The sequence below is a fragment of the Aquila chrysaetos genome, chromosome 11 (genome assembly GCF_900496995.4).
Source record: "Aquila chrysaetos chrysaetos chromosome 11, bAquChr1.4, whole genome shotgun sequence".
Classification (NCBI taxonomy): Eukaryota; Metazoa; Chordata; class Aves; order Accipitriformes; family Accipitridae; genus Aquila; species Aquila chrysaetos.
Genome location: NC_044014.1, coordinates 28832853 through 28855933, shown reverse-complemented (window position 1 = coordinate 28855933; position 23081 = coordinate 28832853). Strand labels below are relative to the sequence as shown.

The 23081-nt window shown below is 40.1% G+C and overlaps 1 protein-coding gene across 4 annotated transcripts in view; it reads left to right on the top strand.

The window, feature by feature from the left end:
- The window catches only part of RASGEF1A (RasGEF domain family member 1A), a 176089-nt gene extending 163358 nt beyond the window's left edge, over positions 1-12731 (top strand). For all 4 annotated transcript variants that reach the window (XM_041127334.1, XM_030030738.2, XM_030030740.1 and 1 more), the window contains 9 exons: positions 3022-3243; positions 3535-3609; positions 3845-3937; positions 5688-5790; positions 6082-6161; positions 6802-6993; positions 8524-8647; positions 8910-8982; positions 10053-12731. In XM_041127334.1, the coding sequence (XP_040983268.1) occupies positions 3022-3243; positions 3535-3609; positions 3845-3937; positions 5688-5790; positions 6082-6161; positions 6802-6993; positions 8524-8647; positions 8910-8982; positions 10053-10077 (987 nt within the window). In that variant the 3' untranslated portion in view covers positions 10078-12731. The remainder of the gene's footprint in view (positions 1-3021; positions 3244-3534; positions 3610-3844; positions 3938-5687; positions 5791-6081; positions 6162-6801; positions 6994-8523; positions 8648-8909; positions 8983-10052) is intronic.
- Positions 12732-23081: the final 10350 nt, after the last annotated feature.

Here is a 23081-nt window from a genome sequence, read left to right as displayed (position 1 = left end):
ATAGTTAATTCCTAGCTCCTAACAATAATCAGCAACTGTTTTGTTGCTATGTTTGAGGTGACATGCACAGTATTTCCACAAAGGAAGTTATATTTGAGCTCTGCTAGCTAGTCAATCACCAGTCTTAACAGCTTGGGAGTTTCTAGCCTATGAAGAAAAGTCTTTTCTGAGATCTAGTTTTCTAAAGCAAATGGATAAAGCAAATTCAAATAAATAAAACAAGGGCTGTTAGTTTTCTGGGTTTTGTTTTGTTGGTTATTGTTTGTTGTGGTTTTTTTTTTTCTCTCAACACTCAAAGCCTATACTTCTTTCCCCATTGAGAAAGTCACTATAATTACCAATAGACAGAAAGAAAGATATAATCAAGAACTGCAAGGGAATTAATTGTAAAGTGTTTGTATGAATGTGAAGGCTTACTTCTGTAGAAGTAGAAGCTTCTCCTTGTTTTTAAACCCACAACTTCAAGATATTTTTGAGAACAATTAGCAGGAAACGGGAAGACAATTGTATTATGTGTTTTTGTTGATTCAGGTACAGAGAAAATGAAGAACAGGTTTGACAGCACTTCATGAATCAGTGATAGGACACAATATAATTAGGTGTTACCAAGTTGCCAAAAGGAAGCATGTCAGTTTTGTTGCATCAGCAAAGCTGTTTACCTGGATGCTACTATGAAAATGTCAGTGCCTGAGTAGGAGGGGAAGAGGAAATAAGATTATAATATGCCTTCTATTCCCTTTGTAGACAAGGGCAAAGAGGTGTGTGTTGGCAGAGATGCTACTGTGAAAGGGTACTTGGCAGAGGTTTTATTTAGCGTCTGTATCTTCGTGTTTAATTTGTCTATTTGAACTAGAAAGAAGTTGTGGCCTTTCTTTCTCTTCCCCTTCCCTCCCACTCTGTTATGTATGAATAAATTGTCATTTGAGAAAACCACGTCTTTGTGGAGTGGCTCAGTGCTCTGGTCTCTGAGGCATCTGATGACATCCATTAATTACAGCATCACCATATTTATCCCCTTAACAAGGCTACAAGTCAAGTTTAATCAGCGAAGAGCTATGCCACATCTGACCCCTAGGAAACATAATTTGACACTGACAAAAAGCAGCTCTTGCTCTCAGTATTTGTTACCACAAGAAACTACCGATATTGTGCTTCAGCAAGGGATTATGGTAATGGTTTGGGGTTTTATTTTGTATTTTAAAGCTTTTCCAAATCCCCCCGTAGGACACTATACTCCATACATAGGATAGAAGGTCAACTGAAAACTCACACAAAGCTGTCAGGTGCTTGTCCTAGTGCTATCAGACAGCACACCAAATAGCTACAGCCAGGGTTGCGTCCCAAATGAAGTACAAATGTCTCACTTGAACTCAAAAGAAGGACAAATTATTATACACTCATTGACTTGTTTTCCAAAGTTGTGAGAAAACTCACAGTAAGACTAGCAACGAAAAGAAACTGCTAAAACTCTAAGGGCATTTGTCTAGTATTAAGATGCTAATAAATTCACAATAGCTTAATTAAGCCATAGTTTTTCATGTCACTGCAGTTTTTGTTCACTTTCACATAATACCTGCGATACTGTCACCTGCCTTCAAGTTTGATTCTCTATGATCCATATCCAGAAAGTCTGCTTCCTCCCAGCCACATGGGTAAGTCAGGCATAGCAGCTGAAGTCAAATGATTTCTAAGAGGAAGCTCAGCATACCAGAGAGCAGAATTAGCGCTTTATTTTAGTCCCCCACGATGCTCCCTTGGCATTTCTGAACACTTGTAGCACAATATCAGAAATGGCTCCAGCCAGCTGCTGTTGAGCGGTAAGCCAGTTGCCTCAAGATGAGCTACACTGCCTTCAGCTTTTCATTTGATTTCACTTGGGAGTCATATTATTGCCTTGTAAAGCAACATTCTGACACTATTATTGCTTAATTATAGCATGCAATATACAAGTATTCAGTAGTCATCGTCTCTCACATCTGCTACGTAATTTCAGTCATCACTGCGCATTAGTGGCTTCTTTGAATGATCCCAGATTCATTGCAGTTCTTTGTAGAGTACCCAGTTGCCTGGCAGAAACCAACACAGCATGTTGTAAACTAATGGTTAACCTTGTGGCTAACTTCAATAAAAATAATTTGCATGAAAGCAAGAGAACAATTGTGTAGGAAAGAGAAGGACTGTCTTTGGTAGAAGTAGTTTTTTCCAGTAGCAGGAAGAACAGGGTCAGAGGACCTGGGTCATTTAAAACAGTAACAGGAGGGATAGAGGAGTAGGAAAGTGATCAAGTTAGCTCTTTGGGGTTGATCTCAGAGAAATGTCTATAGGACACAAACAGTCAATGGCAGAAAGAATTCAGCTTGCCTTTGTTGTCAAAACACCGAGCAGATGGATTATACTTCTGTGGCTTTACCAGTATGTATCCTTATAGAGCCTACATTTAAAATCTGTACCTGATGAACAGAAAGGCATTTTAGTTATCCAAGAACATGATGTATACTGTGCTCTTACCTAAATCTTTGGATGCTATAGTTGTTCAAAGCTAAGCCATGGTATTCTAGGGGTGTATTCCTGGACATGAAGTGAATTCCCTGGATTCTGCCTGGGCTAGATAGACCTGATCATCAGTGGGTCTGATCAGAACAAGAAGGAGGCTTTTTGGCACTTGGTACACAGGAGATCCAAAAAGCCTTGTGCAAGCAACTCAACCACCTTTCACTATACCCACTTTTAAGCTGTTTACACAGATGCCTTTGAAATGGGGTACTAGCCAAAAAAGGCCACAAGGAGCAGACCAGCCAAGCAAGTGGAACAGAGTTGAGAAGACAGGCAGGTATAACAATGTCGTTATGAAATTGCGTGGGCAGTTAGGACAAGTTCATTTGTCACAGGATGATTAGCTCAGGTAAGATGAAAGAAAAATGGATAATAGGCATTTATTTTTCCCAGTCAGAAATTCTTTGGCGATCTGTGTCTGCAAGAGCTAAAGGTTTTTAGCAGTCGCTGTTTCTGCCTTTTGATTAGGAAAATGGAACAGTGAAAAAGATCATTAGCCAGATGACACAGAATCTCCTGATGGCCCTCTCTGCACGGAGCCAGTACCAGGAAATCAGAGAGAAATTCCGGCAACCTGTTACTGACAAAGGCACCATCCTCAAAACCAAGCCACAGTCAACTCAGAAGGACATCCTGAGTGTGTGCTGTGACCCTCTGATCTTGGCACAGCAGCTGACCTATATTGAACTGGTGAGACACTAATTTGTGTGAATTATTTTGTTTTCCATCTAGTAAATATTAATATACTCATCAATACGAATTTTGCTATGGCTTCACTGAAAGCCTGCGATGTTTTAATCAAAAAATACCAAGTAATGAACAAGACCAATTAGGTACACCGCTAAAAATACCTCACACATCTACACTGTGGGAAGATGAAAGTTACCAAAATGTTCTCCTAACTTTGGCTTTATTTATGCATTTTTCACTGAACTCCCTGTTTGTCTGTATAGTGACAATCTTTCATCTCTCCAAACACAGGAAAGGGTGAGCAACATTTACCCAGAGGATCTGATGCAGATTGTCAGCCACATGGACTCCCTGGATAATCACAAGGTACGAGAAGGGGTATGGAGGGAAAATGAAACAAAGAATAACCAGGGTAAAGGACCTCCATAATTCGAGTATACCCTGTGCAAGAAAGGCTGACATTTTCTAACCTTCTTTAAGCTCATGCCTTAAAAAATATCCAACAAGATTTTATCAAGACATGAAAAGGAAGTTTATCCTTTGTTATATTGACTTCACCATGAAACAGGATAGGATGAACATGTGGACTGTTCTCTTACAGTGCCGAGGTGATGTGACCAAAACATATAATTTGGAGGCCTATGACAACTGGTTCAATTGTCTCAGCATGCTGGTGGCTACAGAGATTTGTCGGGTAGGTATTTGTAGAAAACAAGATAGCAAAGCAATCCTGGCCTTAAGGACAAAAGGCAGACAGTGGCCTAATAGAGATTTAAACATTAGCAGTGCAATTAAAGATAATGGCATTACTCAAGCATTAAATTATTTGCATGCTTATATGATTAAGAGTTCATGGCTATGTTTGGCTTTGCATATATTCTCTAGTTTTGTGTAGCTTCTGTAGTAGCATTAGTCACGCAGCAAAATGGAACTTGTGTGGAGTTTGAGTTAGAAACTCTTCTGGATTTTTTTTTTTTTTTTTTTTTTAAATACATCCATAAATTCTCAAAGATACTCATCTTTAAACGTAGATCTACCAATAAACAGCTGTCCTTCCACTGCATTTAGATATCATTAGCACTGTCATATATTCATTTTTATACAAAAATCAGGAATAAACTTTCTTCATAAGTCTGGAAAGAAAGTGGACTCCCAGAGAGGTTAAAAAAAAAAAAAAAAAAAAGAGGGAGAATAGCCTTATTAGAGATTAAAGTAACTTTTATCACATAATAAGCAAAGAAATGGAAGGTATACTGCCCCAGAAACGCCCTTTCCCCCACCATGCGTATTCTCTGTCTTTTTAGATTCCTATTAATATGCACCAATTCTACCAAATGGGAATTTTTCTCTGTATTCTTGCTTGGTCAGTAGCCCTTCTGTGGAAATCCAGATGCCTGGTGCAGTTTCATGAAGTCCGATACATTGATCCTAATCTCTTAAGATTCCTGCTCTCACAGAAACTTATTACAAAACCACACCAAGACATCTTCCAGAGCTGGCTGGTATGGCTAATACATTTAGTAAACCAGTCAAAAGGTTTTAGCATACCAAGGGATAAGCCAAGCCATTGACTACTGAACCATTTTCTTTTGATATGACACAGAAACTGAAGTATCAAGGTAAGAGGGTTTTTAGAAAAAGAAAAAGGGAATTCCCTGGTGAAGTAGCCTGCAGTCACCACTCAGGAGCTATTTTTGTATAAGCCAGACCAAGCTTCTAGATCTAAATATGGAAAGGATTTTGATGAATGAATGCAATCTAGGCAATAATACTAGCTTTAAAAAAAAAATAAATTGATGGCTTTTGGAAATGGAGTTTAGAGACAGTGCTATATATTAATTTTGCTTTGCCATTTATAAAAGAATCTGCAAAGATGATGTTCAGCATCACTTGCTAGATCCTTTGCACATGTGGGAATTTGTATATTTGATCATCATCACTACCTGCTCTCAAGAAGTCATTTAACAGTATACACAGTAAAATGAGAAAATCGGGACATGGCAGTTGTTCTCTCTCACATTCAGGTTACGTGCCCCTGATCTTAAGTCTGTCCACTGCCTTCCCTGCTTCTTCAGAGGTTTAAATTTTTTGCATGTATTCTTTCTGACAGCAGCTTCATGTTATCTCTCTTTTCCTGTAACAGGAAATTGCTGACAGTGTCCAGCTTGTTTATACAAGATTCCCCAAGACATTGAACTTTATGTATAAACAAAAGTTTACACTCCCCCACAACTAGACAAATAACTGATAGTAGCACAAATACTTCTGCTATTTTATTGAAAATTAATCTTAACAAATACCCTCAGGCCTCTATTGTCATAAGATTTAGCTGGACAAAGTCTTGAAATGTCTATTCAATCAACCTGTTACAATGCCTTTGACTGAACATCCCATCCAAAATTCAGGCCATCCCTTCCCTCTTAACAGGTGTTGGTTTTTTTCAGGTTGTAAAGAAAAAGCAGCGTACAAGAATGGTGGAATTTTTCATTGATGTGGCAAGAGAATGCTTCAATATTGGAAACTTCAACTCAATGATGGCTATTATCTGTGAGTATCCTTAACAGATGACAAAAGGCACTCCATTTTACAACCTGACTGGCAAGACTATGCTCATACTTGCCCTACATGGGGTACCACACCAGCATGCACCCTTCTACAGGGGCAGTATGTACCAGTGACAGATTAATGTATGGGTGGGTGAGTGTTAGCTACAACCTTTGTTTGTCAAGCTGAACCGCCTTCCAAAATGTGTGGCGCTGATACATAAACACAGTTGTGTTAGCCCTATATTTTTTCAACTCAGTTGTTTCTTTCTTTGTCTCTTCTCTCTCCATTCAGCTGGCATGAACTTGAGTCCTGTGGCACGGCTAAAGAAAACTTGGTCCAAGGTCAAAACAGCCAAATTTGATGTTTTAGAGGTATGTATAAAGTTTAGACTTTATACAGAAATCCACCAAATAGTTTCATCCAAACCTTTGCTGTGGAATTACTAAGTCAGAGATCACAGAGGCACCTCTGTCAGTGGTCACCAGCATATAAACATTAGGGAGAACATTTCCTGATTTTTAAACTCCCTACTTGCCTGCAGAGAAAAGTGGCTGCAAGTTTTCTTTAGGTTATTTCTTCCTAGCATATTTTTTCCAATTTAACATCAAGGTAGTTTTCAGTCGAGTGAATGCTGTTTTGCTACCCTTAAAACTAATTAGAGTACTCCATCTAGTGGAGAGCTGAATGAAAACAAAACTTAATTGAAACTGTCATCAGAAAGATTGGTGACAGCAAGTTAGAATTTTGGTTTTTTTTTCCCGATAGTCATTTATCATTTCCTTTCAGTCTTCCATTAACCACTGAAGCAAAGCATAGGTGTAAAGCCAGTACAGAACCCTCCTTTCAAACAAGATTGAAGTTAGAAAAACCTGAATCCAGACCTGATTAGTATAAAGTACTCTATCTTGAAAGTTTAAAAAGGGGCCCAATGAATTCATAAAGAATGAACTGTCTGATGGTTAGATCAAAGCTTTTTTACTTGACTGCCTTTTCCCCTCCCCATAAAAACAGCATCACATGGATCCATCCAGCAACTTTTGTAATTACCGCACAGCCCTGCAAGGAGCAGCACAGCGATCCCAGACTGCCAACAGCAATCGAGAGAAAATAGTCATCCCAGTTTTCAACCTGTTTATTAAAGATATCTACTTTCTGCACAAAATACATACAAACCGCTTGCCCAATGGGCAGATAAACTTCAAGGTAGGACTTTGCTGTTATGGAAACTGTAATGCTTTTTAAACATTGTACATTACAAATGTTTGCCAGTTTTGAACTTCTAGCTTGTTATATTACCAATTCCTTCAGCACTGCTGTGATCTAGACATAAAGCAGTATCATTATCTAGGGGAAATGATTTCAAATTTCTGTGAAAGCTAGTGCTTGCAGTTGCCATGCTTATATAACATATCCAGCAGACCCAAAAGTGCACATACAGAACAGAATCCATAAAAGTGCTGGAATGAAACTGCTTTCAGTTAAAAGATTAGTTTTAAAATGTACTGAAATAGAGATTATTTTTTGTTAGTTTTACATGAAGTGGGACAGATGCACTGCAAAACATAAAATTCACATAAGCACAACTGATTGGAATAATACTAATTTGTTACCAAAACTGATGCACAAAAAGGTTGAAAAGAAAATAAGAATTTCAGAAGCCAAACCCCCAGCATTAAAAATTACTTAAGTAATACAGAAATAGTCTAGCGTTAGCTAATTGGAAAGGGAAGTTTCTTCAAGGAACATTGTACTCATGCAACACTTAAAAATAAAGGAAAGCACTTGAAATCAAGAAGCGTAAGAATTTTAGTGTACCACGTATGATGGCTGCTCCTCAGCCCTGCACCCTGCCTTATGTTTAAAAGCATTTGGGAGAAGCGGAAGGCAGTAAAGAATGGAAAGTAAGCTTTTCTGTGGCAGCAAGCCATCATATCTGATCAAATTGTAATAGGTAACTTCATCCTAAATCATCAGCATTAGCTGATTTAACCTCATCAGGTTAGCTAGCTATAAACACTACACACAACCAGCAAATGGTATTTAGCAGGTCTTCAAGGGAGTTTCTACAGGTTTTGGAGTCTCTCTCCCTGACTGATAAACATACGTGTCCAAAAGACCACAGCCTGTCAAAAGTACTTTTGAAGTTTTTTGCCATTATTAAGGCTGGATAAGGGGAGGGTGGCACACAGAACGTACAAGACAAACCCTAAGCAGTTATGCATGTCTTAAAATCCTAGGAAGGGAAGGATATCTATAGTTTCTATATGTTATTTTGATTATTTCTTAAATTTAAGAAGTGCTTTATAAAAAAATCAGATATGTCACATTTCATTTAAGTTGAAAGTTGCAAATGTAAAAAGTAAATAAAAACTATTTACTGACCAGTTCCACTCGCAGGCTAATTTAGAGATACAACACAGAAAACAGGCCAATAGCACTTTATTATATATGAAAAGGTTGATGATTAAAAGAATTGAATGCAAAAGACCAAGCAGTTAGCAGGGATACACTGTTCTAAACTTGAGAGGCTAACAACTGATGAGGAACTAGAAGCAAGAGGGGGAGATGAAGGGAGAAGTCAGAAGAAAGGATAACAAGGAAGAAGACTAAGGGATAAGAGAAGAGGTATGAATAAGAACAAGACTGAGAGGCTCCAAAATTGAAACAAAACAACTAACATTTGAAAGAAAACAAATATGATTTTAATAATATTCTTTTAACTACCTCATGCAGAAATTCTGGGAAATTTCAAGACAGATTCATGATTTCCTGACATGGAAGCAGGTTGAGTGCCCTTTTGAAAAAGACAAGAAGATCCAGAGCTATCTACTCACAGCACCCATTTATAGTGAAGAAGGTAAAATCCTTTACTGAACATTATAGTGAGTCTTCCTACTTGTTGAAATGCAGACAGAATATGCAGAAAAATTAACATGCAAAAAAATATTTCATAAGTATGTATTATCACTTCCGTATTGGCTTCTGATGAGAACAAACATCATTATGAAGTCTGCTAAGTTACACCCGCTATATTGTAACTTTTAGGGTTTGTTGGTTCACCCCCCACCCTCCCCAGTTAAAGAACCCATGTATCTGATTGTTCTTACTTTATTTACTAGCTCTGTTCATTGCATCCTTTGAAAGTGAAGGTCCAGAAAACCACATGGAAAAAGACAGCTGGAAAACACTCAGGTATTAAACTTCCTCAGAATATGAGTCTTTTTGCAGACCTACCTACGCAGGCATGTGATTATCAGCTTCCTCCCTCCTCTTTGCATACCCAGCTTAAGACCATTTTGGCCCAAATATAATTATTTTTTCCTTATAATTCAAATCTGAAAAAATTCAGTAGGGCTTGGATTTTGGTACAGCTTTTCCAGCCAGATCAGTTCAGGCTGCAAGATCACTGCTGGGACTACGAAAGACAATGTGCTTCGTTTAGGCTATCAAATACAGTAAAAGAATCTACATTTGTGGCAGTTTTCAGACATGCTTTTCTCAGGGGAACAAATATATAGAGACACCAAAAGGTGCTATCATTTATCATACCTACACACTTACAAATCTTATAAAAGGATGAAATTTTATATGAATACTCTAATTTTCAGCCTACTCTTAAAGGAGAAAGTCTCAATGACTCCTCCCTCCCTCTGAGAGGGGGAAGCACCTCTTCCATGTACATGATAAGATCAGTTAATTTAGATGAGATTTCTTCTAATACCGAGGCCAAGGCAGAAAGAGAGATTTAGACCTTTGTAAATCACGTTAAACATTTAGATTTGACATATCTGTACCAGATAAGGAATGAATGAAGCCGCCTATATGTCCTGAGCTGCAGCTGAGCTACATTATGACTGTATTGTCCTGGACAAGACACTGTTTCCCATTGATCCCAATGTTTTATAGGAAGTCCATGTAAGCTTTTCACTTATGACACAAATGCAATACACCTTGCATTCAAATCTGATGCTGTTCAGCAAGCAATAGTTTAGGATGACAGAGAAACATATGTTATTTACCCAAGAGCATCCTAAGGGCCTGAAGTAATGTTACAAAAGTTACATTTTTGTTTAAATGAAAGTCAGCATCTTTATTGGAATTCATAGATGTATTCCAGTTTATAGCAGTTGAAAATCTATCCCTTGAAGAAAGGCTTCCAGCTAATGATGCAAGATAGATCTATTGCCAACCTTTACCAAAGCTGTAAAACTTTTTGTCACGATAGAAGAGATGATTTTATTTTTTACTACTACTTCTTCTAGGACAACTCTGCTTAATAGAGCCTGAGATTTTTGGATCTGATCTGCAGACTTTGAAGCACATCGAATGAACATGTTTTTACAACGTGAAAGACTTGGACTGAGCTAAGAAAGACCTCACTGGCTGAGGTCTGTTTTGTATATACAGTAACTTTTATGAAATAAAATGTGGTAAATATTTCACATGTCAACCTTAAGGCACTTAAGTGAAGGGTTTTGGTTTTTTATTTTAAATATAAGGGCAGGGCCCTGTTCTCAGAGATGAAATGTATCATGGGAGATGGTATCCCTGGGGAGATCTTATTCTATCAGCATCCAAATTTTTATTTTTTATTACTTCCACCAAAATAAATAAAAATGAAAACACACATCCCAACTTAAGCCAGTGTTCAGGTGAAATACTCCATTGGACCAGTATCTTACAGAACACTCAACATGTGTCTCTAGCTTTGAAGTGAAGGGTCTCTTTCAAATCAGTGCTACCATTCACATGCGTTAGTGTTTGTAGAGTCAAGGCCTTAGACATCTGCAGTAAGCATGTTCCTCTCCTACATCAGAAAATAGTGCCTTACAAGGTACTGATATCGTTTAGTGTACCTTCTATTACGCTGGACTGGAAGTAAAGAAAATAAAAATATGGATGTCTCGAAACCAGCTACAATGTACTTTTTAAATAAAATGGAGAATATGGCACATGAAGTAGAGTATACCTGCCTGTAACATTGATGGTGCAGCAAACATATTTTTGTTACATGATTTAAAAGAGGTAAGATGGGGTAACTGCTGGGGGGATGTGCGTTTGTGTGTGAGTATGTGTGCGTGCATGTGTGAAGATGCACACGTGTCTAAGTTTTAAGATTTCTGGGAACTATCCTTTAAATTCTGGCTGTCAGAATAGTTTGTGTTTTCCTTTTTAAAAATCAGGGATTCTTTTTGTTTTGTTTAAGAGAAGGATATCTAACCTAGATTATCTCTGCAAAATAGGCTCAATATGTTTTTTTGAAAACAGTTCTTGGAAAATAAAAATCATACATGAGCTAGGGAGAGGGAAGTAAACTCAGATGTCCAATTTGAAATTAAGGCTAAAATTTCCAAAGAAGCTTAAGAAGAGTTCATCACCACTGAACTGGTTATTTAATTCCCTTGGTTCCTTTGAAAATGCTTGTCTGCACTTAGAAACAATTAAAGCAAAGACCAACTTATGATATAAGCTTTTTCAAATATTTTGCAAGCCATGATTAACTGTGGGCCAGAACCCATTGAAATATAAGGGAAAAACACTGTAAGAAATTGGTCAAACTTCTGAACTCAGGTCAGTATCAAAATTAGAACTGATCTGTAAACCTGCTAATGCTTACCATTTCTAATTTCTCCTTTTAGTCTTGAGTTTAGACCTAATCTGGCTATCCAAGTGAGCACCTGAGGAGCTTACGTTAAGATTCAAGGTATTCATTTCTAGGAAAAAAATATACAGTTCAGGACTTGCTTTCTCACCCGATCTCTGAATTAAGAAAAAAACCAAAAGGCTCAGATTAAAATCTGTTTTGTCTAATGAACAAATTATTACCCATGAATATCTACTGTCCTTTCCAGTAATTGTTCTTTTAAGGCTTAAGGCCTGGATATTCGTAAAGATGATGACTTCAGCCAGACAATTAGATATTTTTTTGTTTTTTTAAACAAGGCCCTCTAGAGTTTACAGTGATTACAGCCTCCCTCACAGAGCCTCACAGAGGACTTCTGCACAAGCTTCTTCAAAAATTATCACCTCCAAGTAGATGAGTTTTATCTTACTCTGCCTTCTGTTGAAGAAGGGGCAAGACTTGCTGGACCCAGGGTCTGGTTTATTCCAGTCCAGTAGACTCTTCTTGCTGAGTGCCTACAACCAAGAGCAGTGCCACTGTTTCATGTAGCATCTGCAATCACTTCGTAGAAATTTTTTGCCGTATTGGCCCTGTAGTACAGTGAAAAATTAAAGAGCCTTCCCTCTCTCCCTGTTCCACTCCCCCCTTGACAAATACTTAAAATTAGAAGAGTAGGTTGGGGTAAGGAAGGGAGATAAATCAACATTTTGCTATTCTCATAGCATTGACATCAAAGAGAAACAAAACCAAGTCATGCCACGAAGAAAGAAGTAGTAGAATACTGTTAACAGTAACAGCCCAGAAAAGGGGAAGGGATAATTCTTATGATCTGCTGCTATTTTTCCTGTGCTGAAGTACTGACCTTCAGCCCTGGATTAGAGTAAGAATATTTATACTGTATTATTACAGTGTTTTGCACTTTCAGAGATGTTCTAGCTAGTAACATTGTCAGACACTATAAGAGGGATTGTATATCAGCTTTGTTTATGTAATTGAAATTCAAAAGGGATGCTTAAAATTTAAGAAAAAAATATATATTTGAAATGCAATTTTAAAACACTTTCTGTAAATGTATAAAAAAAGCTTTCACATGAATGTGCACTTCACTGGTCAATCAGTCCTAGTATATACTTGAAATCAATGCAGTATCCACATCGGTTCCTTTTTATTTTTCCTCCCTCAGTTTGATACGTTCCTTAAATACTGTGTTTTGCTATTCTGAGCTGAAATGCTAAATATAAAGCTGTACCATAAAGCAGGATATTCCGTGTTTGACTGGATGTGCTTGCATTAATAAAAAAAACTTGCTTCAACCAGGCTTAACTTTTTCCATGTTTATTTTTCACTTGCAAACGGATCAAGATACAAACCAGTGGCTGAAGGGGATGAACCAACTGTGAAAGGCAATACAGTCGCTATGAATCAACAGGTTACTTTCTGACTTAAAAAGATACATTATGAAATATTTAAATATCTTTCAACAAAAGGCAAGAGCAACACTAAGCCAACAATATGCTGCCACTTCTAATGTGCTCTCTGTAATAGTATTTTATGGGTTTGATACAGTGTCTCTGCCAGGGAACATTTTCATTCTCTCAGTGAAAGTGATGAACAGTTCCACTGTGTAAAAACATTTTTCGTGTCCCAGGAGTTGAATTTTGGTTTTTTCCTCCCACATATTTATCCTTTTACCAGAAAAGCACAGAAACGTTTGCTGGCAGCAGCAGACTGCAAGGTTTCCTGTCGCAAGATTCTGTTGACATATCAACGCTCCAGGACCTTTGGTGGCAACCACTACCCTTTTTCATGCCCTACTTTACAGAAGCAAAGCCACTTCTCCAAGGTCACATAGGGACTAGACAAGCACAGACCTGCGAGGAGAATCCAGCTTTCCTAACACACTGCCCCAGTGCTACCTACCTCCTTTCTCAGGAATATAAGCCTTTAAAAAATGTTAGATCTTGCAAGTGCAGGAGATCCAGAGGTCCCGTAAGCATTTTTAATCCATTGAAAACTCTCTGGGGAAATTGTTTTGGTAACCAGACATCCACAACAGACTCCCAGAGTAGAACAGTACTACTTTCAGTCATCATGGCTCATTAGAAAAGATAATGATGTTTACCAGCATTAAGAGGATCAAGCAGATGAGTCTTCCTGATGGCCAGTTTACACTCATAATTAACAGGCATATAACATCCTTGAAGACTCCCTTCCAATTATGTCCCATCCAGTCATTAGGATAAATAAACTATTTACACAAGCGTAAGAGTAAACAATAAAATTGCTTTCCAGGCACTTTACTGCCATTAGAGCACGGCACTGTATGACAAGCAGTAACTCAGCACCAGTAAGGTATCTTTAGTTATGTTAGCAACTTGATTTATCAAGTTAATAGTTCCCAAGCAGCAGCTTTCTTTTAGCAAAAAACTCAGTTTACCAAAATTCAACTGACTAGTCAGCTGACAACTGATATTAGTAGTACATCTTTTGGAGAGAAATCAGTAATTCTTCTGAGGAGGCGCAGACAGATCTTCCCTCTTCAATCTGCAATGTATATAATTTTATCAGGGCAACCCCAGCTTCCCAGCTAACCACAAAAGCCTGCAAACAGCGTGTGGAGGCACAGTTCTGTCTTATAGTTCTCGGCAGCTATTAAACGGCTGTATGGAGAGTGAGATATTTTAAAAAAAAAATCAAGTTGCAGAAAGACTTTATCTTAAACTGTTAGTGCATGCTATCGAGGAAGTTTCCAGACCAGTGAGCATGCAAATATTAGCAATAGTTGCTTTCAAATTCTTCCTTCCATGCTTGTCCCTGGAAAGGCAGAGATAACCGGGTATGCTTTGAGGTTTCGGCACATCTCTACGGGCCTCCAACAGAGGTTCCCTGACATGGCAGAGGTTTGGTTTCCTTCACCGCTCCCCAAGGTGGGCCTTGGGCTTTGGAAGAGAGAGAAACAACATTTTGGGGTGTATTTCTGCAGTAATTTGGAGGTACAATATAAAGTGTAACCATTTCCATAATGTTATTCATAACAGCAAGGAATTTAAATGTTTCTAATATTTCCAATGTTGTAAGCAATTTCTAACATCAGCATTTTCGTGGCTCCTTGATACCACATTCAGCTTTTGCACAGAAAACGGATGCAGTTGATTGCTGCAGAATAATTGTGGGATGTTAGTTTATTTCATAATGAAATATTAAAAAGCAATCAAGTTCTGTCACACAGGGACTGCTGATACAGCCTCAGACAGATACTCCGCCTTCTCCTCAAGAAGCGTGATGAGGAAGAAATTCAAACCACCAGGAATTAGAACATTAATTTAAAATACTAAGACAGTAAATATACTGTTTCTGATCTACTAGGATGAATACCTTACGATATTAAGAACACTTAGGCTTCTAACAACTAATAAGAAAAAGCACTTCTATATAAGAAGTTCTGTAAGAAACATTGTTTGGTGGTATACAGTTATATATATATACTGTATATTATATATATATACACTGTTATATTATATATATATACACAGTATACAGTTACTTGAAACCATGAGTAGCACCTACCAGAAAAAAAAGCCAAAACCACCCAACAAAACCCCCAAAACACAAACAAAACACCCAAAATGGAGGGCTGTTGCCATGCAGAGGATTCCTGTTAATAGCCCCACCTCAGCGCAAGGTGCAGAGACCATTTCACAGGATTGAAAGCAAGCTGAAAACAAACACAGGCCAAAGCACCAGTTTCAAACATCCCCACCTAATTTGGGTCAGGAAGGAACTTTAAATTTAGTGGAAATTTGCTTCCAATATTTTATAAATCTTATCTAGCTTCTTCAGATTAAGCAGATATCTTAACCTTAAAGTTAATATAATTCTGTTTGGAGGCAGAAGTCCAATAAGATCCAACAGAACCTCATTACACAGACAGAAAAGGACTTAACATCTTTTTAATTGCTATCACATGAGCACACTAAGGCCTCTTCTGATTCTGGGCGGTACTAAATTCAAAGAATCTTGCTATCCAGCAGTGTTGACATTGAAAGTTTCCTTTTAAATATTTAAACAACATCCAGTTGTTTACATTCAATTCAAGGAAGATATTACTAACAACACTCCACCTCCTCAGATATCTGTTAAAATGGAGAAGTGCAACGTATCATCAACTGCAGCAACAGAGCACTGGGGGACTCAGCAAGCACAGCTGTAAGTGACTGAGTTGATTGAAGTCTAACACTCATGGCACTAGCAGAATTTAATGAAGCTTTAAACTATTCATGTCTGTGGACATTATAGCTCAGTGCTGAAGAACTTGTCTCAATTTGAAAAAAATCACTCCTAAAGCACTTCAAAAACATAAAATCCAAGCAAGTAATAAATAAATCCACAAATCCAAGCAAATCCAATTTTTTTTTTTCCTATACGCCTCTTATCTCACTTCTCAGAAATTTCACAGTATCCAAGTAGCCCAGGAAGAACTTCACAGGAACCCAGCAGCCAAAAAGTCAAACTGACAAGATTTTAAAAGCAAACAAACACAAAAAAACCCCAACAACTACTCTATGTGGACTGCACTTGCAGGCCAGAACACCATCCCGGCTCCTCCCCAACAGCTGCACGGCCCAGGAGAGCGTGCAACTTCCACGCTCAGAGTAGCCTAAGCTTCGATCTCACGCTAAGCTCCCCTCCACGGCGTACCTGGGCACCAAGCAATCTCGAAGGTTTTTCTTTTTTTCTTCAAACTATCTCTTTAACATGATCATTTTCCCCGCAGCTTGTAACGAAGTCAGCGAGAAGCCACGTAAGCTTGCGTACGGCTGCAGGAAATCCCTGCAAGAGCTCAGGCTCTCCCCGGGCCACAGCCACCGCTCTGCCTGTTCGCGCGTGTTTCCACAGCTTCGCCTCCCGTCTTCTCCGCATCCGTCGCGCCGTGCAAACGCACACCACCGCTTCGCGCAGGAGAAACTCCCCATTCGTTCCACAACCGTGAGTGACCCTGCTGCCCGGGCACACCACCTTCAGCAGGAGCCAGCCAGGTCGCACACCATAGCATCGAAGGCAGGTTTATAGCCTTTACGTTAAGTTTTATTTGATTCCAGAGACGTTTTTCTTTCTCTAAAAGAGCATTTTTAGCAGCAGCCTGAGCCCAGTTAGGTGCTAGCGAAGAGCACGTGCACCCCCCCGCCCCCGGACACGCAGATGCCAAAGTAATTGCAAAAAATGGTGGCATTTAAGATCGGACACCACCACAAACACAAGATCATCTCGAAAAGAGTTTGGTAAGCCACTGGCATTGCAAATGGCAGGAATGGGTTAACATCCTCTTTTACACGCAATTCAAGTACAGCCTGCAAAGCATTCTACCTGTGGAAGAGAGTGATAAAAAGCAATAAAGCCTTTAACTAAGTTCACTTGCATCAGCAAAGGGGTTTTACAGCAATTGGAGTGAAAGATGAGAGAACATGGGTCAAGAGACACAAGTCATGCAAGACACACAAGTCCTACAGCTACAAGGCAACCTTGAAACTGTTGGGGTTGAAAACACTCCTTTTGAAAAACTCACCACACTACATACAAAGTTCCAGCAGCTCAGGTAAACCAGTTGAATCACCACAAACTCCTACCTAGGCATATTTCAAGTTTAGAGAGACTTACTTCACTTATCCTAGAACAGGACTAAGCTAACCAAAACAGGACTGTGTCTTAATACAACCTTATGCAAACATTTAGACTTAAACATAAAAGGGATTTATTTAACATTCTACCTTCCATTCAGAAGTACTTTTGCTGCACAGTACTGCCATACAGCCACACCACCCGTTCTTCAAACCCAGCACAACGGACCCTTTGCAGAAGCATACAGGATCTCCGTGTTAAAAAACTGAAAGCCATTCCCTTTTTGGTGCAATCTCAGAGCAGTACATCCCAGAAAATTCAATAAAACATTTACCTTATTCTAACCCAGGAGAGAGACCACGTTGCTTGGGAAAGCAGTAGGAGAACCTTTTTCTCCTGGCTTCAGATACCAAATGAGAAAAGCTAATTATTCCACAAGGCCCTAATTAAGCATGCAGCTGCCATCGTTACAGCAAACACAACAGCCGTGGCAAAGGCAGCCCCTCCCAGGGGGCTCAGGGTGAGGCCCCCAAAGCTCTTCTAGCATCACCTGGCACTAAGGGGTAGCACTGCTCTGCGCCTCCCTAGCGGACCTGTGGGGCCGATCTCTCACCTGAGACAAATTCACCAGAGGCTGAAGGAAATCACGATGCTATAATTTACAACAGCTGGAAGTCTGGATCCTGGAAAGTCAGCCAGCATAGGGGAATTTTGTTTGCAGGGGGGTGCTTGGCCCTGCAAGGTGAGTCCTGCACAGCTGCCCTGCGACTGCAACAGCCACGGGGCCCAAACGCACTTCTCGTTGTGATGCATTCGGAAAAATTGATACTGTATCAATAAAAGCAGAGGTCTGCAGAGCCGGTGCAACCACAGAAATGCGAAAAGCAGCATTTTATCCTAGTCTCCTTTGCTGTACAGCTTTTCCAGTGAAGAAAGAGGTGTAGCCCTTTAGTTTACAAGCAGTCAGGCCTGGCGAGGAGGAGATGAGCATCGTGGGGGCATGAACCAACCACTGCTTAACTTTAGCCATATCCTGATGTTCCTTGTTTTACTTCACAGCTGAGTAAAAACTGAATGACCAGTCTCTTTAAGATGTAGTTGGGGGTCACTCACACAGCAAGGGTGCCTCAGGCAACAAAAGCTAAACCCACCTTGGGCCACACAGAAAGATTTTCTCATTACACCCATGCAGTAGTCAAATGAGTTACTACATTTATGCTGAATCATCATTTTAAAGGCTATTTGAAGTTCTTTTCCTTTCATTCACTGATCTGACAAAGCAAAAAGCTGTTTAGTTTAATTCTAAAGTTTATATTCACGCATGCACTGAAAGCCACAATTCAAATACGTGTCTGCATTCAGATACAAGTAGTTAGGGCTTACCCATCACTTCTCTTTCCCTCCTTATGCAATTCTCCAGTCTTAAATATAGTTTACAAAGAAGTTTTGAGTTTCATAGCTGTGTGTATCTCAAAGTCTAAAAGGTCACTGGCTTTTATGAAATTAAAAGAAAAGCCACTAAGTATTTTCTTCTGCATGCAGCGGACCCAGAACTAAGTATTTCCTTGTACTTTTTTCCACTTTTCCATCTGTATTTTCTGATTCTCCAAACCAGTATCTATTCGTACCATCGAATGATATATTTTTAAACAAATTCAAGTTTGCAAATTCAAAAGCACAACTTGAATTCATTCCGTAAAGGTTCTAACATAAAAGTGTGCCCTGAACTAATCTCATTTTGACTTCCCTTAATCAAGAACACTTCCCCCCTCCCTCCACAGATTGCAAGTGCCTTTGAAAAGGTTACAATTAACACAGATAGCATACAACAGCTAAAAAAAAAAATCACATCTCAATTCAGTGGAGCGTGTTCCTACTTAAACAAATGTCACTATATTTACTACTCTAACACTAAAATGCAGTGACGCCTCCAGGAAAACAGAGCCGGCTTTTTTTACACTTGGACCACAGCTTAAAAAATGGGAAACGTGCGTTATATAAACAGCTTCTATCAAAACAGGAGGACGTGGCCCAACACCCAGCCACGTAACCTGAGCGCCGACCCTGGGCAGACAGGTGGTTCTGACTCCAAAGCATAATATTTTCATATATCTTTGCAATTCCCCAGCGGCAGGCAGCCCAAGCTGAACAGCGTGGGTTTTATTCTCCCTCTGCAGGCAGAACACGGCTTGGGAAAGCCAAGAGCTGGTCTCCTCCACTGAGCCAGCCATGGTCCGTGCATGGCAAACACCCATTTCTGACACCCTAGGGCTGTGCAGGTCGGAGCCGCAACAACTGGTAACAACCCAAGTGCACTACTCAAAACCTCAACGGTCCTCCTTTCTCCAGAAACCGCCTGTGGCTCCAACCGAAGGGCCTTGGCCCGTCGAGCTTGATGGGTTTTGCATTTGCACCAGCTCAGGCTGGAGGTGACCAGCAATAATGTCAACTCAGGATCAATGCTGGAGCATTAATAACTAAGTTACTGAACTTGTTCTGTGCACGGAGACACGCCTGCGGCTTAACTTCTCCCGCAACTAACTCAATGCCGTGTTTGTTGCTAGACTCCAAACCCAGACCAAGGCTCCCAAGGCGAAGGCACGCACCGGCCGGCGGGAGCTTCTCCCCAGCGGGGCGGGCAGCGATGCCGCGGGTGCAGCCTGCAGCCCGACCCAGCAGCTACACCCTTTGCACGGGCTGCAGCCCGAGGTGCAACACGCGGCTGCGGATCCACATGGTAATAACGTTATCTCTGCAGTCATCGCCCCCCCCCCCCCCCCCCCCCCCCGGCAGTTACGAGCTTGAGACTAGGCACTTAGCTAACATTTTCCAGCCATTTAGCCAGATTTATGCCTAAAGCAACACACAGAATAGATTTTATTATTCAAGCGAGAGATTTTCATATTTGAAACATGACTAATTTCCTCCTTTTCTTGGATGTGGTTAGCAAACACCTCCAAGGAAGAGTTACACGTTTTACTGGGAAAGAGCAAACCTACCCTGCATTACAGCACGCAGCAGTAACCGGAAAACAGCTACACAGCTGTATACAAACACATGCGCTCGTATCACATGCACGGCTATGCCAAAATGCAGTCAGAAAGAAGTTAAATACACTCAGGTACCTGAAATCACTTGTAAACTCACTTTATAATAAAAGGCATATCCTACTATTTCTGATCTAGTCACATTACAGAGCAGAAGCAATGGCGTGCAATCAAACACCGGCTATGGGTAATGGTCTTAAATTACTACTCTTTGCCATGAACTTCATGTTGCCGTAACGGTTTACCGTATTTCGGCATGAAATATTATGACAAATACAGAAATATGAAAAAAAGCCTAATCCATCGTACAGAGTTCAGAAACAGAGTCCTTTGTGGTTTAAAGCCAGTTCTGAGAGCCGGTAAATAGCAGAGAGCAGCTCCCGCGCTGCCTGGCAGCTCCCGTCCCGCGCAGAGTCTGGCCCCTGGGCTCTCCCTTGCCAGGCATCACCGCTCAGCCCCACCGCCGCTCGGTCAGCCCCCATGGCTCCCCCGTCACCCAAGAGCCAGGACTGGAGCTTATAAAAGGCTGAAGGCTTTAAGGCACAGAGCTGGAAGACCTAAAAGAGGAGCCACACCAAAGAAAAAATAGACTGGGTTGATAAGGAAGGCAGCACGCAGAAAGAGATGAACCACAGTACAAGAAATGTGATGTGCGATTTAAAGAGGTGAAGAAAAGAGCCATGCAAGCTTTCAGGGTATAATATATTCATACAGCACATGTAATTTCTTTTAGGTATGCTAAGAACTTGGGGAAAACAAACTGCTCTCCAGATTCATACGTTTTTCTGACCAATGCTGGTCAGTGACTCCGCTTTGCGTTAACTGCTCAGGAGCATAATTAAAGTGTCACTGTCATCCACAGCCACACAGAAGTGAAGACACTCGCTCAGTTAGCTTGGGGTAATGCAGCAGTAACTGATAACAACTGCAAAATTTGAGTCCTGAAATAGGCTCTACCCATGCCTTTCCCCGAGGCTACGGCAGAGGAGCAAGAAGAAGTGAAGCACTTCCAGAGGACTTTTTGCCAGAAAAACTCCCAGACAAAGAATGATGAAAAGCAGAAGAGGACCAGGAAGGCAGTTGCCATGTGGTGATCTTATGATGTATTTGTATAAATCTGAATAACTTTCGGAGCAGTACACTGAACAGAATCATTTTCTCTGCAATTCGTAGGTCTCAATCTTTTCTTTGTCTATTTTGGGATTACTAGGGATATATAAAGCATCCTGTCCTCTTCTGGGGAATCCCTGTTAAAACAAACAAAATAATCCACCTGCGTAATATTCATCAGTTAACTCAGTTCAGTGAGGGCCTTGCTTACAGAAAAACGTTGCATCTTACTTTGAAAAAAATACCTATTAATTCACTGAGGGACAATCATTATCCAAACTAAGAATTTTAGAGATCTTTTTTTAACTATATAGTCAAAGCCTGTAGCCTACCCCAAAAGAAAAAGTTAAAATACTTGAGAATTTTGATTAAAAAAACCCAACTATTTTAAGATTTAATTGAAAGCTGTAAGTTTGAGGTAGTTATTTATAATTTTTAATCTAATTATATAATAATTTAGAGATAAATGAGTAGGTAAAATGGTAAGTCATTAGGGAACATGAACTGTACAGGATTAGTAATAATTCCCTGGAAGTGCAAGTTTTAAATCATGAGTAACAGCTTTTAAGTAACTTATTTGATTTCCAATGTCAGAGTTGCTAATAAGCTACTCCACAACCTGTAAAGCACTATTAGAGCCGAGCATTTTCCTGCTGTAAACGTTCTACAGATTGATTGTTAGCAGTAAAACCACCTTCCCCGCAGATGCACGTGGTGAGGCGTGTGTACCGAATCCAGTACCACGCAGCAGCAAAACGCATCCGAGGAGATTCCATGCTTAAAATTATCCTTGCTCTTGTTACTACCATTGAGTTGCGAGTACCTTGCATTGACTTAACACAGCACGCAGCCCATAGCAGCATCTCTGGCTTTTGTAACGAATGCAATAGGTGATGGTTGCCTCTGCTCCTAATGAGCTGTCCAGCTGCTGTGTGCCATAGCAACACGTTCTTACACAGGCAGTTAATGCAGGGAGCTGAACTAAAACATGAGAAAGACCAGGCCTGCAAGGGCCCCTGAAAGTTCAGGAGTCCTCAAATAATCAGTTATTTGGACTACTTGTGTCAATACCCAACCCTGACATTAACTATTTCTAAGAGTTCTGACTTCCTTTTAACTCCAATGCATTCACTTCCACATCTTGGGATGCTGAATGGAAAAAACATTTTCAAAAGCGGTTCCTGTTGACTGCATTCAGCTCCAGACTTCCTTGATTGCCTTCCAGCATCGACACCGTAGACTCTTTTGGATCGCACAGATGTGGGCAGGTGACACTGTTCTCCTTCCTCACCATTGCTGATAAGCACAATCCCCCAGTGGAAAATAGCAGAAGGTAAGAGATGTGGCTATCAGCATCAGCAGCCTGCTATGTTCCTAAAACATGGAAACTAGGACAACCGGATCCTTCTGTGGTAGTGGCTGAGCCGCAGCAATGCTTAACACCTCTGCACTACCTCAGTATCCATCCCAGCGTGTGCCAAGCAGCGGTGGTGTCAACGAGAGGCATTTTTCATGCTTATTCTTGTGCAGCAGAGCCAGGACAGCAGTAGCAGCTGAAGTTTTAAGGGCTGGAGTCTCAGCAGAAGGTCACACTCACATCTTTACCCCAAATCATTATGCCTATGTATTTAATCTTTTCCTCACTGGTACCTCGTTATTTTTGTTAGGAACTACCAACATATCTTAAAGTAAGATAACATCTGGTATAAGTTTAAGTTGTCTGGGGAACTAACTCCGCACTTTCGTATCTGGTCTGGGTAGATTTCACTTGAGATACAAAACTGAGCTGGTTGAACTTCTCGCTGCAAATACTATTACTTGAATCCGGTGTGTCATCTGCCTTGTAAAATATTATTGTAAAAACTTATTTCAAAGAAACAGCTTAAAACAATTTC